The 24,023-nt window shown below is 37.9% G+C and overlaps 1 protein-coding gene across 7 annotated transcripts in view; it reads right to left on the bottom strand.

Annotated features, from left to right (window-relative positions):
- agrn (agrin) overlaps positions 1-24,023 on the bottom strand; it is a 526,155-nt gene that overhangs the window by 202,937 nt on the left and 299,195 nt on the right. For all 7 annotated transcript variants that reach the window (XM_057830472.1, XM_057830467.1, XM_057830469.1 and 4 more), the window contains 2 exons: positions 9,384-9,608; positions 2,444-2,668 (listed from right to left, as the gene is read on the bottom strand). In XM_057830472.1, coding sequence (XP_057686455.1) covers positions 2,444-2,668; positions 9,384-9,608 — 450 coding nt within the window. The remainder of the gene's footprint in view (positions 1-2,443; positions 2,669-9,383; positions 9,609-24,023) is intronic.

Raw genomic sequence — 24,023 nt, 5'->3', positions numbered from 1 at the left:
TATTTTTTATTTACATATCTACATACTGTATACTCAAGAAGTTATTGCCTTCATTAGTAACCCCAAGCACCCCATAAAGTTTTACAGCACTAAAACACAGCATGTAATTTGACAGACAAGTTACAGTCTACTCTAATACGCTCATGATTTTTCAACCCACTAAGCAGCAATTCTCTTTGAAAATGAAGACAAAGATAACTTGTTGTGTTAAATGACAAATTTAGCACTGAAGTGAGAAAATCCAATTTGAAGCTTCTGTTCTCACAACGCTCACAAGGCCTTAAATTTATTTCGTTGCTGATCGGTGAATCTAATTTGTACAGCAATCCAATTCCGTTGCCCGCTTTCTTTAAAAGCCTGTCATGCCACACTTAATTACATTGGTGCTCAGTCTGAGTGAGCGGGCTACGAGCATGTGCATGCCATGTCGAAATGGTCATTTTGATTAGTAACTAACTTGTAATTTGCTAAGGGATATAATTTCATGGATCCGTTTTTCAAATTGAATTGTTCTTTTATTTGAAACTGGCAAAGCAGAAAGAGTTACAAGTTGGGACACACGCAAACCTTTTGCTACTAAGTGTGTTTCAGTTGATAGTACAACTTAACAGGAAATTCAAAAGGTGGTGATGAAACAAATCCATCAAAAAATTAATCAGGTCGCACTGTTGAATTTGTCAGCCTTTAAGACTGACAACTGTAAAGTGGGGATCGATCTGTGTCTGTTTGTTTTTGACGCCTGACACACATTTGAGTCCATCCATATCACTGTCCTAAACCTACACTTATAGGCGGAGTTTGACTTTTGGGGCAGGCAGGCGCAACATGTTGATGAAACGCAGTGTCAGCAATAAAATAACTTACTAGAATATTTATAATAATAAATTGACAATGAGTGTTTTTTGTTTTCCATCATTCTTGAGGGGAATTCTAAATCAGGCTTCTTAGGCAATACTTTTCGCCAAGATCGTCATCCATTGCATATGGTACGACCGCCGGTGTCGTGCCAATGCAGTTACCACCGTCAAAAATTGTATCCTCTGGGCGGAGCCATATGGAGGTAGATTTGTGTCTTTATTATTCAATCAGAAAAAATTTGCTTCACTCAAAATATATATTTTCAACCGGAAAAAATCGCTTCAATAAAAAAAATAATAAAATGTGTTTGAATGTAAAAATACATTTGAAACTCAAAAAACAAACAAAAAAATGTATGTGAAAGCTATTTTTCTTTGATTTTTTTTTTTTTTTTTTTTTGGATTAAAGTAGTTTTTTTTTTTTTTTTTTTTTTTTTAATTGAAGCAACTTTTTTGATTGAAGTAATGTTGATTTGTGTTTGGGCCACATTTTGGCTAGGACATTTTTGTCTTTATTATTCAATCAAAAAATGAGTTGCTTAAAAAAATGTTTAAAAAGAAAACTTCACTTCAATCAAAAAAGAAAAAATTCAATCATAGAAAAAGTTTTTGAATGCGAAAAAATATTTGAGATGGGAAAAATTGCATTTGAACAATTAATTTTTCATTGAAAAGGTTTTCTTTGATTGAAGCAAACCTTTTTGTGTTTGGGCCATATTAAGGGTAGGACATTTGTTTCTCAATCATTCAATCCCTCAAAAAGTTGCTTCGGTTGGTAAAAAAAAATATTTTTAAAGAAAATTATTTGAAAAATTGCCTACTGCCCGTAGTTGGTTGGGATAGGCTCCAGCACCTCCGCGACCCTCGTGAGGAAAAGCGGCATGGAAAATGAATGAATGAATGAATTATTTGAAAAATAAAAATTGCCCTCCCCCAATATTTATTTATTTTTTTATGAAAATTATACGCAAAGCAAATGACCATCTAAAGTGCTAGTCACATGATCTGTTCGAAAAAATAATTTTGACCCATTATAAAAATATGTATTTTTGTTCATTTCATTCATTTTTGTTGCAGTTTTATTGCTTTACAAATTTTATATATATAGGAAAGTCAATTACATGCAATGACACTTTTCGGCCACCGGGGGGGGGGGGGGGGGGTTGGCCCCCCTTAAAATCCGCTTATGCCTACACTGCTGTTCCTGTGCTCGGCTCTGATTGAAACATGGAGGTGGAATTGATCTTCTTTAGAGGGCTATTAGAAACAGTACATAAGTTAACAACTATTTGTTCACTGTGACTATGGCTTCCTCCTCTTGTTTTACTTACACTGATAGTCAGCCTAAAAGCACTGCTCTAGCTGGAGGAGGATTCTGTTTGCAAGGTAATGATCCTAAGGCTTCAGAACCATTATATCGATGCCATTTAGAGAGATTGGATTGCCATCAGATCTTAATGCCAACTTGTCAAATATTAAGCAGAAATAGATCCACCAACAGTCCCATGCATGATGTTGTGAAGGGGAACTTCATTTTAAATTGGATTAGAAAAAGACAAAGTGTGCAAGGTTAAGTGGGAGCTTACCCAGCCTTCTGCACCATCCGCTGTGAATCTTCCTGAGTTTGACTCCTTTCTGTAGACCCGTTGCTCTCATGGCACACTCGCTGGGGTAGGTTTCACCATCACTGGCGCATAACGGCTCGCTAGCTGGGGGGCATGACTCGGGCAATCCAAAGATAAGTGGTTGGCGGGTGAGAGCTTCGACCCGGCACATTGTGTTTAGACTGTTCTCACTGTCTTTACAAGGGTCTATGGAGACACACATAAGCCTGAATGTTAATTGTCTGCTGTAACGCGGTAAAAAGATTCATCATTTTAAATATTGCAGAAGCCACACTGGTGAAGATATTAAAACAACAATAAGTTGTGATAAGTGCTTTAGCCTAATACAGACAATGAAAATTGATACATGTAACTGTTAGAATTTTATAATTGGCTTGATTTTACATTGGCATCAGTTTATTTCACTGTCATATTTCTTTAATTCTTGAAATTTGGCTACATTAAATCTGGTTGTTCCAAGGTAAGAACCCTTTTGAATGCACTTTATTTGTGGAAAATAAATCTGCTTTGGTTTTGCGGACCATTGACCTCTTGAGCTCTATTTTTGCAGCTTTGCTAAGGTGTAAAACATAGCCTGTTTTTTTTTCCCGCACGCCAACACAAAGCTTGCAGATATTTTGGTATTTAGTGGACCGCTCTCTACCAGGTTCGATGTAGAGTCGGTGTGTCCTTGATGAAATGGCAGGTGACAATTTGGTAATTGAGACTCTTTCCTAATTTACACTGCCAAAGACCAGGTCTTGGTTCACCTGCATGACAGACTGCTGGTCTCTGGATAATGCATAGACATATTTATACGCAAGCTCCACGTACACGTGCGGTGAACTTTATTTATCAGTGCAGTAGGCGGCCAACAAGTCAACTCTACATCACCTCTGTGACTCAAGCAAACCCGTTTATTATCTGTCACAGAGAGGACGAGTGGTACAACGCAAGCACCCTTAAAGGGCATGCAAAAAAGTCTGGTGGAATAAGGGTTGGCATGGTTCGCACTTCATAAGTGCAAAAGCCCTCTCTCTAATTTACCAACAATGGTAGTGGTAAAAACAGGTTAAAGAGACAACAGTGTCCAATGACCATTGGACCACCAGTGTGGCTGTGGCGCAGTTGGTAGCTGGAGTTGTCCTTGGACTGAAGGGTCAGCAGTTTGATTCCTGGCTACGACTGCCCACTGTCGAAGTGCCTTTGGGCAAGGCACTGAACCCTAATTTAAATATGATACATAAATACTGTCCATTGGACCATTTTAACATACCAACTGGAATAGAGAGATGACTGTTAGATGAGAAGAGTGGTGCTGGAACTAAGAACATTTACAATAAAAGAAAACTTCTTCCATTACTGCTGTTCTACAAATATTATACAATCCTTAGCCTAGCGACTGAGAGCACCTCCGAGTGAGCTTTTGATCATAAGGTAGACAAGGAATAAGATAAAGAGGCGGTCGTTTTGATTCACTCCCCCATTGCTGCCTTTTCTTTGCAGGCTATACTCTTTGGCCTTATCAAACCTGGATCAGAATGGGATTGGTTTGTGGATGAGCAAGAGGACATTGTTACACATAGAAACAAGACTGGCAGCTTTGTTCTTCTTGCCATACTTTTAGAATGAGGTCAGACAATGGATTTATGTTGCTATGTAGCATTAAAACAGCTCTGCTTTTCACAGGACATACCAAACACACCAAGTTGTACAATCCAGTTTTTACGAGATGATGCGATAGCAATCTGAAACGATTGTGTTGCGGAATGGCTATGTGTTTTGACGGTAGTGGTGAATCCAGAGACCAAAGATGCAACCTTTTGATTAAGGGTGTTAAAAAAAATGATTCTGAGCTATACTGCAATATTACATCATGCAATTCTCGTATCGATTCAAAATTCATTTAAACAATTTAGTGGCTGCCTTCTATTCCTGTCCAGTAGTTGGCAGCGCGAAGCAGCATTGTCTTGCAGTCTACTGAAGTAACAACAACATTAGGCTAATCCGAGAAGACATTTGTGTACATCGCCATCTAGTGGTTGCTCGGATTAGCCGTTTTATAAGTCTGAAATTTGAGCAAATTTTGGCTTTGACTGCAAAAACAGAGGGGATGAAGTATTTAGAATCCTGCATTTAAGCAAGTTTGGACTAAAGCAGTTTTGCACTAGAAAGAGAACATGTCATTATAAAAAAAAAAAAAAAAAACATTTTTACTCGAGTGCTGAATGAGATTTCAGGAATAAATTGATTTAAATGTACTTATGTCCATTTTAATTTTTTTTTTTTCCTAAGTGATACACAAATATCTCAATAATCGTCTTCAAGTGTAGTATCGGGATTAATCAGCATTTAATTGAATTAGGACCTGTGAATTGTGATACGAATCGTACCGGAAGCAATACATTACATTCTCGACTGCAGGCTCCAAAGTGAAACAATTCGATTGCGGGGCTTGCTCTGCAGTATTGTTGTTTTCGTCAACAATGACAATATTGAAAACATATCGTCGACGTGCAATTAAAACAATAACAAGCTAAAAACGTTTCTTGGGAGACTAAAACAAAACGAGACGAAGACCAGTTTTAGTCTCACGAGATGAGAAGGAAACGGAAATGCACCGTAGTTTCTGTCATATATACACATTGTGTGACATTAATGACATAAATGGTTACTTTTAAACACCATAAATGGCAGAAATCAAAGTGGAAGGTTTTCTTTTTCCAGACAATATTTCTTTGTTTAATTTTCTCCTCCTTTTTCTTCTCCTATTGGCTTTTCCTTTCAGGGGTCACCACTAGGAGTGGGAACCTCTAGGTACTTCACGATACGATACGATTTGCGATACAAAGCTCACAGTAACGATGATCTGACAATATGGCGATACAACGATTATCGATACATTGGTCAGGAAATCATTCTAGGATATTCTACAAACAAATAATAAACAGAAAAAAAAGCTTCTGCTGTGAATTGGAATGAATTTGTCACTAGTAGACGTCCAATCCATTTGAACAATCCAGTGGGAGGGATGGCAGCGAATGAACGAATGTTCATTCGCTGCCATCCCTCCCACTTCAAACGGATTGAATGTCTATGGCCGTCAGTGGCAGCCAATGCCAGGCAATGAGGTAATTTTGGGCTATTTAAGGCCTTTTTTTCTTTTTTATTTTCAGTTACCTTCCGTTGATTTTGGGGTATTTTATGGGTCACTTCCTGTTTATTTTGAGTTACAGAACAGGAAGTGACCTGGGAATCACCCAAATGAATAGGCAGTGACTGTGAATGCTCTGGTTTCGAATGAACGAACGTTCCTAGTCTAAATGGATTCGGCGTCGTGCACAGTTAATGCGGCCTTAGAGTTAACTGAGACACTATTATGGTGGAAGATTTTGGTAGCAACTTGTTGGTTCCTTTTTTAATTTTTTTTTTAAGACATTGACACCTTTTTTAAAAGGATATTTCGATTCTTGGCAGGAGCATATCGATAACCCTTTGTGATACAAAGTATCACGATATATCACCATTTCGATATTTTGTCACACCCCTAGACTCCACAGCGAATCAGTTGCCTCCATCTAACCCTGTCCTCTGCATCCTCTGCTCTCACACAAACTATAATCATGTCCTCTTTAACTCCATCCAAAAACCTCATCTTTGGTCTCCACTAGACCTCCTGCCTGGCATTTGGAAACTCACCATCAGTTTGCCATTATACTCACTTTCTCCCCTTTGGACATGCCCAAACCATCTCAGTCCAGCCTCTCTGACTTTATCATCAAATTCTATAAAATTTGCTGTTCCTCTGATGTGCTCATTCCTGATCCTATCCATTCTGGTCACTCCCATAGAGAATCTCAGCATCTTCAGCTATGCCACCTCCAGCTCAGCCTCCTGTCTTTTCCTCAGTGGTACTGTCTCCAGCCCAAACAACATTGCTGGTGTCACCACAGTTTTAGAAACGTTCCTTTCATTTTAGCTGAAAGTCTTCTATCACACATTACCCCTGACAATTTTCTCTACCTGCTCCAGCCTGCCTGCACTTACTTCTTCACTTTATTTCCAAACTATGCATTGCTCTGGTCTGTTAAGCCTCAATACCTAAACTCATCCACCTTGATCTAATTTCCCTGTAATCTCACTTTTCCACTTAGGTCCCTCTCGTTCACACACAGATACTCCGTCTTGCTACAGCTAACCTTCATTCCCCTCCTTTCCAGGGAAGACCTCCACACCTCTAGTTTCTCCTCCACAGATTCCTGTCTAACTTCGCCTGTCATCCTTTTCATTACCATAGTGAACAAGAAGGGGCTCAGAGCTGATCCCTGATGTAGTCCCACCTCCACTTTGAAATCCTTTGTCACACCAACAGCACACCTATCTTACAGTCAAATGTGTCCACATGTCATAATACTCCATCCTGTGGACAGCCCCTAAAACAGAAACGTAAAAGTAAATAGAAAAGTAAATGGCTGCCAGATGATTATTGGAAGAACAACAATGCAAAGGATGGAGAGTTCTAGCTTCTGAATGCAAGAGGATTGTTTCCCAGCAGGACAATGCAGAAGCGTGAGAAGATAAGCAAGCAGGTCTTTTATAGCAGTGCATGTGCTGTCTCAGTATAACGCAGCACCTCACCGCAAGCCAGCCATTACTTGAGAGCAACACCATTACCTCCCATTAAGTGAGAAGAACAGCTTCCAGGATCCCTGCTCTCTTCCAACCGAGCAGGGAGCGTAATTACAAAAAGAATGGCCTGTTTTCTACAGAAACAACCAGCGCGGATAAATCGGGGCAGCGCCCCTCCCCATGGGCCGACTCTGGCTGGATTTATGCGACCAACCTTCTGTCTGCAGACCCTCACATACATCTCGCGTTGCCCACCACCAGGCTCTGTCTTTGAGAGAGAAACGGCTACACTCCCTCTCCATCTGGCTCACCACAACAAAAGGGATGAGGGGGATCGCCTTGGGAGTAAACAACCACTGATAGATGAAAACAAGTATGTGTAGCGGGGAAAAAAGCCGGTCGGTGCGAAAATGACAAGTGCTAGTTGGAGGAACAACAGTTTACACTACAAGAGTGCTGGTGTTTGGTTAAAAAAAAAAAAAAAAAAAAAAAAATCAAAATGAAAAATGAGAATTGGTAAGGGCACATTGTAAGTAAACGGAAAATGTGAAGGATAAATAACAGCCAGAGGGAGAAGATAAAGTGAGGAAAAGAAAGTGCCAACATGAGAGAAACACCAAACTTACAAGAAAACACTATCATCAGTTAATGGCTCATCAAAATAAATAGAAAATCCCCATTATGTTGTATTAATGTTTGGTGCACAAATGTTTTCAAGCTACTTTCATTGTTTTGTTTTTTTGTTGATTTGACAACTCCATTTAATAAGCAACTTGTTTTTCCAGACTGCCTAAAAAAATCTATGGCTAAGACAATGAAAAAAAATTGGCATTCCTTGGGTTCTAAACTTTTGCATGCTGTTTGTAGATGTGCTAGTTGATCATCTGGCACATATGATAAGTGAAAAATGTTTTCTTTTTAAATATAGGTAGTCCACGGGTTACAACCTACATGACTTGCGTGATTTAGACTTTACGACACCGGAGTCTTGTCCGCCATATAGCGCGGGTCGACTGACATGGACACTAACCAGACATTAACCAGGTCGTGTCCAAGTATAGTGTCCAGGGCTTAACCAGGATGCGACATGTTTTAAAGCAGCCGGTTAATTCCCGGGCCACAGCACGAAGGCTGATAACATATACAGTGATCCCTTGTTTAAATAAACAAACAAACAAACAAACAAAAAAAAAACATCTTTTTGTTTTGTGTGTGTGTGCGTGTTCAATGTATTTATTCAGATTTAGCTTTGGAAAGAGAGACATATAAGACTCACTTTTTCCCCCCACGGTATAATTAAAAAAATAAAAAATAAAAAAATTATGTATATATCCAGTATATTTTAATAAATGTTTTTCAAGCACTTAAAATGTAATAACTATAGGTTTTAAACATGTTACTGTCCCGTCTAATTATTTTTAAACAAGAATAATGTAGAAAAATACTTGTCTTTATTAAATGCTTCATTGAGTGAGTTCACTCAAATCCGCTCACACTGCTCACTTACACACAATGAGTTGCCACAGCAAGTGTTTAACCAGCTAAACGATGATTGACACATATGGCGCCCTGAAGTTTCAGCTTCCAAGCTTCTCAGGCAAGATCAAACCTTAACAGCTGTCAATCATCATTATCTTTAACAAGGAACTCAAGTTCACTGCCTGACAAAGAAAATTAGCAGGAGGGAGAGTGAGACTACGTGATCGGATTATGACCGCTCTATAAAATACTGTATTTATTTATTTTTTAATAAAAACAATCCGCGGTCGACTGAGGGCGTTTGAAGTTTGAAGAGGGAAGTAGCAAGGGATCACTCTTGGCGGGCCGATCGGCATTTCCTCTTTCTTTGCAGTAAGACTAAAAGCGGTAAACAATTACCAAAACAATTATCAACATGGCAAAATGGAAAAATACCAATATTAAACTGAAAACAAAACGAAATTAAATATTTACTAGATCTTAGAGCTAAGGAAGAGACAGTACATTGTCCATTTCTGGAAATGTGTGGTTTATTTTGTTGCCTATGTTGCCTACCAGAATATTACACATTTTTAGTTATTTCACCTTTTTTTTCTAAGTACATAAATGCACATGTGTTCATTCATAGTTTTATTATCTTTAGTGAGATGTACAATAGTCACGAAAATAAAGAAAATGCACGAAAGAGAAGGCGTGTCCAAACTTTTGGCCTGTACCCTATATACAGTATATATGTGTGGAACTTTGTAATCAATATATAGATACAATTATTAGAAAAAAAAAAAAAACAATCCCACAATTCAATAAAACGTACCGCATCGTCCTTGATGTTGCACCCTGATATTCTTGTGGTTTTTGCAGGCATACTGATGCAGCTCACACTCGTTGCGGTAGTCCTTCCCATCGCTGCCACATACTGTCACCTCTGGTCTTCCCTCACAGCCAAGTGGGCACATGCATTTAGCCGACAAGCCATCAGTTGACTGGACACAGGTGCTGCCGTAGCTGCAGGTCACCTCAGTGCAAGGGTCTTTGAGAGCTGAAGGCAGGCACACACACATAAAAAAAAAAAAAAAAAAAACAGTTCAGGACCAAAACGGTGTGACTCTCGCAAGCGCAGCAGCCGAACAGTTACACTTGAGGGCACTCACTGTTACTGTAACAATGGACTGTTTCTTGGCATACAGTTCATTGTACTTAAGTAGCACCTAGTGCACTTTGGAAGGCCTAGAGCAGTCATTCACAATGTCAAGAAGCACTTGACATCCCTCGGAGGGGACATACTGTCGCAGCTCTGTGTTTCATTCTGATTTAGGAGCTTCGAATTCCAAACATGCTTTTCTGCTATGCTCCAGCGAGCTTTAATCGCTGCGGCCAAGAAGGGACCCATTGAATATTTACCTTGCCACAAATGAGTCCGAGAGCAAGAAGAAAAAAATGAGAAAGGTATTCTCCCGGAGGATACTGTTTTCAGCCTAATTAAACAGCGCGCCACTTGTCGCAGAGTGATTCACTGGCGCAACTTTTAATTCTGCCTATGCGTTCTGCCAACAACACCAGCTGTTCTAGGGGTATATACGCTTCACAAAAGGTAATGGAACACAATCGTCATCCCGCAGTGCTATTCATAATTACGACAGTTACTTTTGAAAAGAGAAGCGGAAAGCAGGCAACACTCAAGTTTCCAAAAACCTTACTAATTTTTTACCATGGATTCATTAACAGTATGGTGACTTAACACAAACACACATACTCTGTCCTTGAAACGCAGGAAATGAAATGAAAACATAGAATACATAAAAGAAGATATAATGCCGTCTAAGAATAAAATTGTATGATAATAAAAAGACGCATGATAGGAACAAATAAAATTATGTACAGTGGTATCAATCCCTTCGACATCTGACGTAAAATTCGTTCATTGTCTGGACACATGCACCAAATATGATGATTTATGACAGCGTTGCAATTTTATTGTTTTGCTGCATCAAGGACTCAGGGGGGATTTTCTTAAAACGGAAATCAATATGAGTCCTAAGAAGATTTGTGCAGGTGGTGAAAAAAGGAGAAAGGTGACGCTCGGAAAAGTACGAGCGCGGAATATGTCTACGATCTTGACGGTGCTCCTCCGACCTCTGTTTGCCAATCTTTATAAGTTAAGATGACAATTAGAATTGTTGTCACGTCGGCAAGGAACTTGCCAGCTTTGTAAGGTTCTTAATCGTTTGTTTCAGAACTTGTGCAACACAACATGGCTATCCGACTGTCCGCCGTAGCCGACGCTAACAACAACATAAAAAGAGAAAGTAAAACCTCTTCTGCAGTTCTCGCACTCTGTTATCAGTCACATGGTGCGTTCAAGAACAGCATGCAAAACACAACCGCCACATTAGAACCCGATTTGTTATATAATAGTTATGATGATTATTATCTGCATATTATTCCAATTTGCATTTATATTTCATTTGTTTTTCTAAGTATAATTGCTATCTGTAATTGTACCAGCAGTAATTACTAAGGATGTAGCATAGCTTTTGTGCTGTGGAGCGAAGTAATCGAATTATAATGTATTCTTATGGGAAAATCCCGCTCGACATACGACCATTTTGACTTAAAAACAAGGTACTGGAACGAATTAAATTCGTATGTAGAGGTACCACTGTATTGTGGTACACGTTGTTATCAAAATACAAATGTAAACCTGAGTGTCAAGGTAATTCTTAGGCTAAATACTAAAGTTGCATCAGGATATCAAATACCGTATTGGCCCAAATATAAGACGGCCCTGATTATAAGACAACCCCCTCTTTTTAAGGACTCAAGTTTGAAAAAAGACTTTTTGAACACCAAAATAATTTTTATACAGAAAATAATTACAGTACATCTGAAACAAATAATTGTAACCATATATTTGAAAGAAAAAGCATGTTAATATCTTAATATCTGAACATTCAAATATGTAAACTGAAGGGCAATCACATTCGTAAATGAATGGCTTCTGGTTTTTGAAATGTAAATAAACCAATCTATTGTGATAAAACAACAAAATTGCAATACTGCATTAACTATCAAAGTGAAGTCTAACTGTAACTGTAGTCTTGAAACAAATCTGAATAAGGAAAAACATTCCAATAAAATAATGGAAACTGGTTAAACTAGTAGCTGAGATCTGTCATGACAGAACATCGCTTCAATGATATCTGGCGCCATCTAGCGTCGTGAATGAGGAGAGTAGCTGTGATCTGTCATAACTAGGGGTGTAACGGTACACAAAAATCTCGGTTCGGTACGTACCTCGGTTTTGAGGTCATGGTTCGGTTCATTTTCGGTACAGTAAGAAAACAAAATGCAAAATATAAATGTGCTAGTTTTTTATTACACACTTTTGTGCTTTCAACAATAGGAACGTTAGCCAATACAAAGCTAGAATTCTGCTCAAAAAGTAGCAGGTATTTAAAGATAATCCAACAACAATTTGCCTTTCAGACCCCGCGTATTGGTCAGCTTTCTTTCTGAAAGAAAAGAAGAAAAAAGAAGTCCTGTGCTAAAGGGAAAAGCAATCCCAATGATAAAGATTTTAACATGTATTTTAGAAATGAAATGCCTCAATGAAACATTTTTTTTTCTTATGAACGGTTTTCAAAAGCTTTATTGGTGGATTTTCTCAAGTTAAAGCGCTACACAGAAATTAATAAATTTAATTGTGTAAACAGGATGTGTGTATTATTCTTATTATTTAATTACAGGTGTTTTAGCTCATTTCAATTTATTTTATTTAAATGGGCTATTATTTATTTTATTATGTGTTTATATTTTTCAAATGTGATGTAGTATTCATTTATATTGTATATTTTATGTTGTATAACTTTAGTTCCTATGTGAATATTAGTTCCTACTTGTTTTGTTGTGGTAGGAGGGTTTTGTATTGAACACAGGGCCGTGTTGGTTGTTATTATAGCAGAGAAGACAGCAGTAAATCAACAAAGACAAGTCAACTGTGCCCCGATCTACCACTTAAGAGATCTGATGGACTCAAAAAGTAGGTTACGATTGCATATTAGTTTGAAAATCGACCGGATCCACCGTATTTTTAAACGACTGACTTCCGGTCTGCTAGCTAGTAGTATTGACACAGGAGGGCCGCGTGTTGGTCCTCATTATAGTAGAGAAGATGGAGTATATATAATCTACACAAAGAAACTGTAACCCAATCGACTCACAGCCTCGAAAAGTAAGGGGTATATTATGTCAGAAACTTGTTCGACACGCATCCGTTCCGAACCGAGCACCACGAACCGAAGCGGTTCAATACTACTACATGTACCGTTACACCCTTAGTCATAACAGAACATCACTTCAATGATATCTGTCGTCATCTAGCGTCGTGAATGGGTATAATGTCTAGACCGCGAATATAAGACGACCCCCTCTTTTTCAATCTTATTTCAATGCAAAAAACTCCGTCTTATATTCGGGGCAATTCGGTAGTATTTTACAATTGATGCCATACCTCTAAGCAAACATTTGATACTATCCGCGGATGTGGAAGTTGTGTACACAAACAAACTTCCAACCCCCCAATCGCCACCCACCCTTCTGCAAGAGGAGCAAGTATGAAATAATATTTTCCCACCACCTTTAAAAAAAAAAAAAAATCTTTTTGAAAACATGATCTCCTGCTCTTGCCTCCGGTATGAAATGACACCACTGTCTTTTTAATAAGAGCCGAGATGTGAACAGAGATACTTTATGGATGTGTAAGAAGAAAGAGCTGCTATGAGGACTTTTCTTAATCAAAGCATACCCCCACTTCTTCTCTCCCTCTCCTCATACTCAAGACAGATTTTCTTCCCTTTTATTTTCCGCTCCTGTCAAGTTCTTTGGAGGTTTAGAAAGCACTAAGACTTGCTAACGAACACTCTCTCCCCCCCATTTTTTTTCTCAATATGTACTGTATATATATATATATTCCCTGAGCATTTCAAAAGGAACGCTAGACCTAATTTAAACCCATTCAAAAGCAACTTTCAAATCAAGCACTGAATAGCAGTGCACACTCTGGAAGACTGATGGAAATCATAATAGTCATTGTGAACCATCAGCAGTGGCAGCTTGATGGCAGTCAATGTGCCACTCTAATTGGATCAGAACAATGAAACACTGATGATCTTCTGGGCCAGTAGTAATGGTCCAGCAGTTTTGACCTTGCTTAATAATCAGAGTAGCTGAGAGGTCATGTTGAGTCTCAACAGTGAACAGTACATCGACATCTTCTTAAAATAATTGCCCAATTCATTGTTTCAGCTTTGTCAAGAAAAACACAAAAAAACCTAACCATTTGTTGAATTAGGCAATTACAGTGGTACCTCTACATTCGTTCCAGGACCTTGTTTGTAAGTTGAAATGGTCGTATATCGAGCAAAATTTTCCCATGACAATACATTATGATTCCATTAATTCGTACCACAGCCCAAAAACCTACACTAAATCCTTAATTAATACTGCTGTTACAATTGCAAATAGCAACTACATAGAGCAAAACAAATAAATTATGAAAAAAATTGGAATAATAAAATAGCAATAAAAATAATAATAGTTGTAATAACGTAACGAATCGGGTTCTAATATGGGAAGTGTGTTTTGCGTGGTGTACCTGAATGCACCGCGTGGCTAACGTAACAGTGAGAGAGGACTTTTTACTTTACTTTTCATGTTCAGCTGTGGCAGACAGTAGGCATGTTGTGTTGCACAAGTTATGAAATAGATGATTAAAAAGCTGATCAAGGTGCCGATTTCTTCGCCGATCTTACGATCATAATAATTGTCACCTTAACTTAAAGACTGGCGAACGGAGGGCGGAGGAGGGCCGTCGAGATCGAGACATTCCACGGCCGTATTGTCCAGCCAGTTCACGGATGACAGTTCACCACGCTCATATTTTTCTATCATTTCCATTTTCATTTCAATGGTAAGCCTCCTTTTTCCTTTTTTCACCACCTACACTAACATTCTTGGAAGCCATGTTGAGTTCTCTCACAAGAAAATCTGCCACGCGTCCGTCCAGAGGGAAAACAGAGAAACTGCGGCGCTGTCAAAAAGCATTGTTTTTGAGCATGTCGTCTAATGTAGAAACACATGGTGATTCAAATTTTATGTCAGATGTCGAAAAGATCGTGTCGAAGTGATTATATGTCGAGGTGCCACAGTATTTTAAAAGAGTGATGCATTGCAAAATGTGTTAATATTAGTCTAATGCACAATGCCAAATTTAGGGTAATCAAAAATGGTCTCAAATCCTTTTGATTAGTTGGCCAATTGTAAGAATTTGGGAAACCCCAGTGTAATCAAATATGTATAACTCAAATTAGCATTGCACTGTTAGACTGAATGGTGTGGGAGCAACCTAATTATGCTGTATAACCCATTAATTAATAATTCTAATAAGAATTCTGATTTTGACCAGTTGCAACACATGTTCAACACAGTGATCCTATGTAGAAGAGACTTTTGAAAAAGGTGAATTAATTGCTGGTTACTATATTTTTCAGACTATAAACCACTACTTTTTCTTTTTTGTACCCTGCAGATTTAAGATTGAAGTGACTTTTTTTTGGCAAATGAAGAATTACATTTTTTGTTTTTTTTTTCAAACTAGGTTTTCATTTCATTTCACTCTGCAGCATCAGGATGGCGTTGCCATGGCGTTGGGTGCGTTCAAAGTCTCTCACAACTAGGATGAGTTTCCATTAAGACAAAACTTGTGTTCCAGTGGGTATTCAGTTGCTCAGTGTGTATTCTAGTCTATAAATGCACCCTTATCTAGTGAGAGTTCCATGGCTCTGTTTGTGAGAAACTAGTAAATTACTGATACATGCCTACTTATTGTCATGAGAAGAACCTTGCTGCCACAACAGAAAAACAATTTTAGTCTAAGCATGGATAATTAGACAAATTTTAAAAGAATGCATATCCAAATGTTGCCAGGACATGGCTGTTTGATTCTAACGTAGTGCCGATAAAGCTTGCCAGAAGTTTAATCAGATTTTATCATAAATTCTGGTAATTTTATAGATGAATACAATCTGATGCAGTATACTGCTACAAAGGAAAAAAAATAAAATGAGGGATATACACCATTTATCATGACAAGAGGACCCTATGGTAGTGCTGATTAGGTGTTTTCAACCAGCACTCAGAGGACTTCGTTGTCCAGGAAGTCCGATTTCTCGCCGATGGTTGATCTCATTACAGGAGAACATTTTAAAGTGCTTCGTTTTTTACTTTGTTTTGATTTTAAAGGACGGTTTGCCACAGTGTGCTGCAATGCAAGGGCAAGCGCTGTTAGAATATCAGATGATATTTCAGGGATTTTAGAGAGGATTTGGTCCTTTTCGTGCTCAGAATGCAAGGTAAATTGTATTTTATTTTTCTTTCCATTGTAAATCTATTGACTTTTTTTTTTTTAAGTTAGTTGTTTGTTTAAGGTTTCGAACGTCTCAGAGAACCTGAGTAGGATTTGTGTCTGGCTCCCCCGTGTGACAGGTTGCTCCATTTGAATGAGGAAGACGAAACTCAGTTGTTTGTTATGTTTTCATGTTTAGTTATTACTGATTTTTGATCAATCAGATCTGTCTAAAACCTATCCCATATTAATGGACAGCTGTGCCTTCTAGTCAAGAGCTCTCTATAGTCCGGAAAATACAGTAATGTAGTCACAAGATAACCGAGGCAAGACCACCGATCACGTCAGTCGAGGAATCACCTCCATCAACTAATTATAGAAAACGTGGAGGGATAAGATACACAGCCAATTTTACAGGAGCAAAATTAGAATAATCCTTATCGTCATATAAATGAGCTGCTATCACTGGAGAAAATCTAAGGCCATTTGGGATTGGGAAGGTAATGACACAACGAAAGATAAGGAGACAGACAGTCAGACAGACAGTCAGACAGAAGAGATAAAGACATAACAATGATATTTTTGAGAGTAAAAGACAGTATACCCTATCTGTAAGTTAATTTGGTGTGCAGGTATTCACAATGATTTGTCTCGGAGCTAAAGATGGACTACAATTGTTTTATCAACATGTTTATTTAGCAGACCTTTTAAAATATCAAATTGAAGTACCTAAGGATGTTTAAAAAAAAAAAAAAATAATAATAATAATAATAATAATGTTGGAATTAAATAAAACTGCGTCTGATTTCATTTAATTTTACTCTATATACATGTGCAGCAGGATTCATTATATTATTAACATGGAAATAATTAATCTTATTATGGTAACACTTAGATTTAAATGTAATCGATATACTATTAATCACGGTTAACTGCATGATCACACTTTTAGTAGACGTTCATTTAGCAGAACGTACGAGTAGGTCACATGCATGCTGTCTGACTCATCCTCCTGAGATGACTTCATATTTTAATCGGAATAAACTCCTAAGGGTTTAACTTCCCTGGGAATGCGTTTGGGACTTATCATCCAGAGTCGGGGTACAATAAATCGTTAAGATCAGCAAACTAAAAGGTCAACAGGTCACAACGCCTCCAGAAGGGAAAACGGGAATTGGGATGACGCTGACGTCTCCGCGAGACCAGCAGAAGACATCACCTCATCTATGACTCGAAATAGAATCGTAATGTTTTCACGCCTCTGTAGTATATTAGGATGCGCACTGGCTGAGGGACTTTACTGATACTTCCGCTATCATGGGCACAATTGGGGTAAGGGCCAAAATTTGCCAGAATTATGTACTTGTTATTTATAATATCTCTGGAATCAATACATTTGGATCAAATTATTGCATCAGTTCTATGTATGAGTCTATTATTTAATCTATGATTAATTAGTAAATACTCCTGCTCTCGGTATTTAATGAACACAGCGAAAAAATAATCAATATACTTTCTTTTGAACTCAGCTGGGCTTCTTGTGTCCAAAATTTCTAACAATACCTATACAGGTAGTCCCGGGTTACGAAGTACCTGACTTAACGTGATTTCGATTTTATGGCGCGGGAGTCCCGTCCGCCGTTTTTTCTCCAGTCGATTTTTTGTTGTTGTTTCCTTTAGTTGCAAAACATGTCTCATCCACCACCTCTCGGCGTTATATTATTTGTCATTTGTTTTTGATATCTATCTAAATTGTTGATCACTAATTGCTATGCATATCTGGATTATACATAAAGTATATGTGTGTGTGTGTATATATATATATATATATATATATATGGCGGAAACCACAGACAAGGCTGAAAAAGCAGTTTCTGCTCTTGCACCCCTCTTAAAAATCAATTGCTGTATTTTAAGCCAAAAGAACTGCTGAGTTTGATAGAACAACATATCTATATGCTGCCATTACAGTTTGATGGTGCATTAAGCCCCCCAACTATTTTGAATTTGTCCGTTTTACTCTGGAGACCCCTCTTTACGGACACCGTGCAACCACTTTTGTTTCAACCCAGCCATAAAAGGAAGTAAGTTATTATATTTATTCTAAAAATGTCTATCATTTTTAGCTTTGAATCATTCATTAATGTCTAATATGTAGTTAAAAAAAACGACTTTATAAAATTATTCACTCGTATATTTTAACTTTTAAAAAAATTATGTCACAATGAAAAAAATAGGGTCTGTAAATAGGTCACGGATATCTACCTCATAACTATCGCTTAATTCTGTTTTTTTTTTTTTGTTAGTGTCGCATTTTCATCGATATTTTAAAAGACAAATAATCGGTCCAAACAGTGGAAAAAAATAAATAAATAAAAATAAAAAACATTTAAAAGTGTAAATATTTGAAAAAGAAAAAAGACCACTCCTTGATGTCTGTGATTTTTGTATTGCGACCCTTGATATATTAACGTGTTTCACCCATAAAATCCCCAAAAAGTCCGGCTAAGGCCATTCACAACTGTGTCTTGACACTCGGAGAGACATGCTACATGGATTTTTTGGATCCCAACAAGGTAAGCACGCGATAATATCTCGTTAAAAACATGGTGCTTTTACTTATGCTCTCTCATGCTCTCACCTCGAGTTATGGTTTAGGCTTTAGGGGTTTAAAATTTTCTTTAAAAAAAAAAAACAAAAAACGCCCTCCTGTTCAAATTTTTTCTTCCCCCAGAAAATGTCGATTTTCAGCTTTCTAATGATGATCAAGCATGTATATACGACAACTTTGAAATTTAATCAAATTGGGGGTCTCAGAGCAGAACTTCAAGTCACCTGAGTGTTTTCCGCAAACAGTAAACAGTAAACAATGCGGTACGCTTTCTTTTGTTGCACTCTGACTTTTTGACATCACGCCAACGCTACATTTAGTTTGAACAGCAGTTAACATTTCAATAAGGCAGGAGAAGGGTAAAACGGCACGGGCTCGGCGATACCCCCCTGTTAGCTCGCTATTAGCCCGCTAGCTTATTGAGCAGGGTTCGTTTTGACAGCTGAATCGGTGCCACTAATAGCTGCCGTTTTCCTTGTTGAATTGCCTAAAATTTGGACCTCATTTCCCTCTGTATTACTGTACAGCCATTGAGGTATGTTTTTGTAAGCAAATCTATTCTAATCTAGTCTATTTATATTAGTTTTTTTATTACTATGACATATATTACATGTTTTTGAACAGTTATTTTGAGATTTAGGGGGTATTTTGGGGTAATTACAGGGTTAATTCTGATTTACGCGGAAATTCGGGTTATGTCGCTAGCGCAGGAATGGAACTCGTTCATAACTTGGCGACTACCTGTACAGTCAAAATTTAACTTTATATGGTGTAATGATAACTAGGGGTGTGACGAAATATTGAAATGGTGATATATCGTGATACTTTGTATGCCAAAAGGTTATCGATATGCACCTGCCAAGAATCGAGATATCGTTTTAAAAAGGGGTCAATGTTAAAAAAAAAAAAAAAAAAAAAAAAAAAAAGGAACCAACAAGTTTCTATCAAAATTTTCAGATACAATAGTGTCTCCGTTAACTCTATGGCTGCCATTGATTGCGCTCGACGCTCAATCCATTTAGACTGGCAGGGTCGAACGAACGATCATTCATTCGAAACCAGAGCATTCAGTCACTCTTTCTGATTTTCAGGCCATTTACAAGAACATTTGTCGAGTACAAGTACATCCTGTTGAGTCTGAGTCACTGCCTATTCATTTGGGAGATTCTTGGGCCACTTCCTGTTCCGTAACCCAAAATCAACAGGAGGTGACTCATAAAATGCCCCGAAATCAAGAGGAAGTGACTCAAAATCAATAAAGTAATGATCTGAAATGCCCCAAAATGACCTCATTGCCTAGCATTGGCTGCCATTGATGGCCATAGATGTTCAATACGTTTGAAGTGGGAGGGATGGCACCATTCGTTCATTCGCTGCCACCCTCCCAGTTCAAATGGATTGGATGTCTACTAGTGGTAAACTCATTCCAATTCACAACAAAAGCTTGTTTTTCTGTTTATTAGTCGTTTTGTAGAATATATTAGGTTGATTTCCTGACCAATGTATCGATAATCGTTGTAAGGCCATATCGTGAGATCATCGTTATCGTAAGCTTTGTATCGCAAATGGTATCGTATCATGAGGTACCGAGAGGTTCCTACTCGTAGTCCTAACATTTAATCTGAAAAATTTAAAGCATTATTCTGTTCCAACCCACTTTAAGTAATGTATTAAGATGGGATACATCAATACGGCAATCAACATGTTAAGTGTTTTAAAACATTTTGATCCTAATTTTCAAGATTTAACGAGGGTTTTCAAACAGTATATTTTGGATTAGGTAAGAAAAAAACACTTCAAAGCTTTCCACAGCGATATCTTACAAGACTTAGTTGGGAACAAGATTACTGACAACTTGAGAGGAGGCAGGAGCAAGCAGAGGAGGATAATGTCTTCCTCAAAAGTGGGGCAGAGGGGCTTTGGAGTTTGGGTGTGATTACTGAGATCCTCTTCCTTCTCATACAAACCCTGGGCATCTAGGAGGCAGGTGAGTTGGGGTATTAGGGTGGGCTCAGCTCTGCTCTCTGATCCACTGTTTGCCACTGCAAGTTTATTAATGCCTCATTAGGGACAGGAAGTTGTCAGCAACACGCTGGCTTGAGCTGGCTCCCTGCCGCCACGGTATAAACAGCAGTGTCTGTTTGTGCGCGTGTTGAAGTGTGCACATATGTGTGTGTACCTGCAGAGACTGAGAGAGTGGCATTGCATGTGTATTTGTGCACGCATGCATATGAGCTGGTTGCTTCCTGTAGTATATACAGTGATGACAATGGAGAAGAAGAGGGGTGACTGGAGGGGTTTGAGCTCATCAAACGCAATGATGCGATGTGGGAAAACTTGACAGTGTGAGTCCTAATCAAGAACCCCCAACCTTTTAACAGCAGGAGAGAGAAGAAAAGAGGAAAGTGGCAACGCAGTTGTCATTGACTTGAAAGGGATGAAGTCGTTTTGAAAAGCGGTAGGGAAGAAAAGTAAATATTCACAGGTTCTTTGCAGGTTTACGAACAAACCCACTATAATTTTGAGACACTGGTCTCTGATTGGTTTCGATTTCAAAACATTTCTTTTGTAAATAATGATTGTGCAAATAAGCTGCTACAGTTTTACATTATGTTTGTCTTTTGATTTTGATAAAGGGCTCTACTTCTTTCAGAATAATTTTCACTCTCCCCTCAGTTAAAAAAAAAAAAAAAAACCTAAAAAAACACACAAAACATGTGGCCCAGAGTTTGAGCTTTAATGATCACTCTGCTGAGATATTACTTTTTTATACAGACCATTTATTGCACCTCATTAGATTGTGCTGGTGGTCTTCTGGTGTGCCCTGTTGTGTACGGTTGTATTGAAATATATAAAAGAGCAAAATGTAAAAAGTACTTTTCCCCTCAAGCTGAACTACTTCTTTCTCTGAAAACATTGTTGTTCCTACTTTATAATCATGAATTTGAGATTACTGCTTAATGAGCTTCATAGCTCAAACACAGAAATTTCCACACATTCATTCTATTTACAAGTTGAGAAATTAAGTGATGTGAAGCCTACAGATGATGAAATACTGTCAGAAAATGCTAGGGTTAAGCCAGAAAATGTGTGGAGTGGACGTTGAGCAGTGCAAGTGGTAATAAGACTGAAAGGTGCAGAAGTAAGATAAGGGAAAGGGTCAGCGTGGTGTTGGAGTGGACACATTTGGAAAAAATAAACAAAATTCATATTTTAAAAAGATAAGATGAATTCAAAAGAAAGCACGGCGAGCAAATTGGCTGAAATGGCGAGAAGGCCAAATGGTTTATATTGCTTCATCCTTCTCAACACAAGGTCCTCTGGAGGATAATTCTCCATGTTTGATGTCGTTCTTCAAACAGTCCCACTAAAATGACACTCTCATTTTTTATTTTGCCCTTGAGGATGCAAGGGAAACCATGAATTCTTCTCATCTTTCATATGTGCCATATGTGTGTTAAATTTAATTTTATTGTGCATGAAGAGATATATATGTGCATAAGCGCTATTTAATTTTACGATATTATGTAGACATTTAAGATAATCAGTTGCATTTCACTTGAAGCAAAAAAGAAATACAAATCTAATTTGATGTTTTGGACAATTTTGTGGCTGAAAACATTTCAGACATTTGAAGGAAAACCTTTAATTTTTATATCAAAAGATTATTATATTATTATAACTAAAGGTGTGCGAAATTTTCAATTCTTCGATTATTAGAGATTCAACAGTGGAAGATTCGAGAACGATTCACAAACATCCAAATTCTGATTATTGAATTATACCAGGTAAAGCGAAACTAAAACACAGCGTGGTCTTCGGGACGCAATGAGGAACGGACCGAGAGTAAATATCATGTTCAACTCATGCCGCTAGATAAAAAAATAATAATACCTGACTGCAGCCGACAGCCACTACAAACAACGGCCAGTTGCTAGTTGCCACAAACATATGGCCACGTAATGCTACTGTAGATATTACATACACATACAGTGGGGAGAACAAGTATTTGATACACTCCCAATGGGTTTTCCCATTGGGAGTGTATCAAATACTTGTACTCCTCACTGTATGTAGAACTAGATGCGAAATGACAGACTTGCCGGCGTTAGTAAACAGCAGCCATCTTAAAGCAGTTGACTTCTCTGGTAGGCTCTGTTGGAGATAAACTAATCCAAATCTGTGGTGCAGTTGGTAGGTTGAGTTGTCCTTGGACCGAAGGGTTAGCAGTTTGATTCCCGGCTATGATATTCCCGGCCACTGTTGTAGTGCCCTTGGGCACTCAACTCAAACTTGCCCCTAATGGGTTGGCAGTGCCTTGCATGGCAGCAGCACCATTGGTGTGTTAATGTGTCTGTGAAAGGGTAAATGTGTGCTAATGTAAAGTGCTTTAGGATAAAGCAAAATACTCTATAAGTACTCGACATTTACCATTTAAATCGGCAAAATCTTGACTTGAATCTGTCTTTAAATGACAAAACATTTTTAAAACTTTCACATGTCCAAAGTAGACGGAAGAGAAATCATGGAATAGTGGGAGCAATTTTAACAACTTTAACAGTTGATTCACAACATGAAATTAATTGAATGTAGTTTAAAGCTGCTGATACAGAATGAGGACTTCAGTATTTTATTTACTGTTTTTAACTGTTAACTTGATATTGAAATAGTAGTTTGGTTTAGCCTGAGAGGGTTTTTGAACAATTAATATTATAACGTTATATTTTGCGTTTTGATCGACTTTGATTCCAATCGATATATCGATAAAGACCATTTATTGCTTCGACCTTCCTCATTTTTTCCAAATCACTGTTATTTACGTATGGCTATGTTTGTGTGCTGATAATTTTCAGGTTATGTTTAAGTTTATTATTATAATTGTAAAGATTTTAAATATTTTTTATTTTTATTTTTTTTAGACATTTGGAATGATCCGATAACAGGGTTTTTATTCGATCGGCGTATTAATTTGCTACACCTGCAACATCATGACGCAAAACGCTTAATTTCCGCAATCTGGTGAACCCAGCAAGCATGAAAGTTTTCGCTTGCTTTCTTGTAAATCTTGCTACACCAGCGGTTTCTAACGTCAATAAAATACTTCATGTGCTAATATTCCACTACAGTAATGAGTTGAATGAGTTTCCTTCTCACTCCAAAAGCACTTGTGTTGTTTTTCATAATGCAGCAAAAATTACTTTCTGGACTCAAAAGAGTAAGATTCCTTGCAAATGGAGCATGCAAGAAAATTCTCCCCTCTTAAAGTGGCTTTTCTGCCAGGGGGGTAGGTATTCGGTTTAGAAATGGGTTAACCCTGGTGTTGTACAGTAATTGGGTTTTAAAAAAAACAGTATATTAGCATATTGGGTTAGCGTTTAGAGTTTGGTGGTACCTCTAAATATGAATTTAAATCATTCCAGGTCCTGGTTTGTAAGTCGAAA

Source organism: Corythoichthys intestinalis, chromosome 2 (assembly GCF_030265065.1).
Source record: "Corythoichthys intestinalis isolate RoL2023-P3 chromosome 2, ASM3026506v1, whole genome shotgun sequence".
Taxonomy (NCBI): Eukaryota; Metazoa; Chordata; class Actinopteri; order Syngnathiformes; family Syngnathidae; genus Corythoichthys; species Corythoichthys intestinalis.
This window is presented reverse-complemented; position numbering and strand designations above follow the sequence as displayed.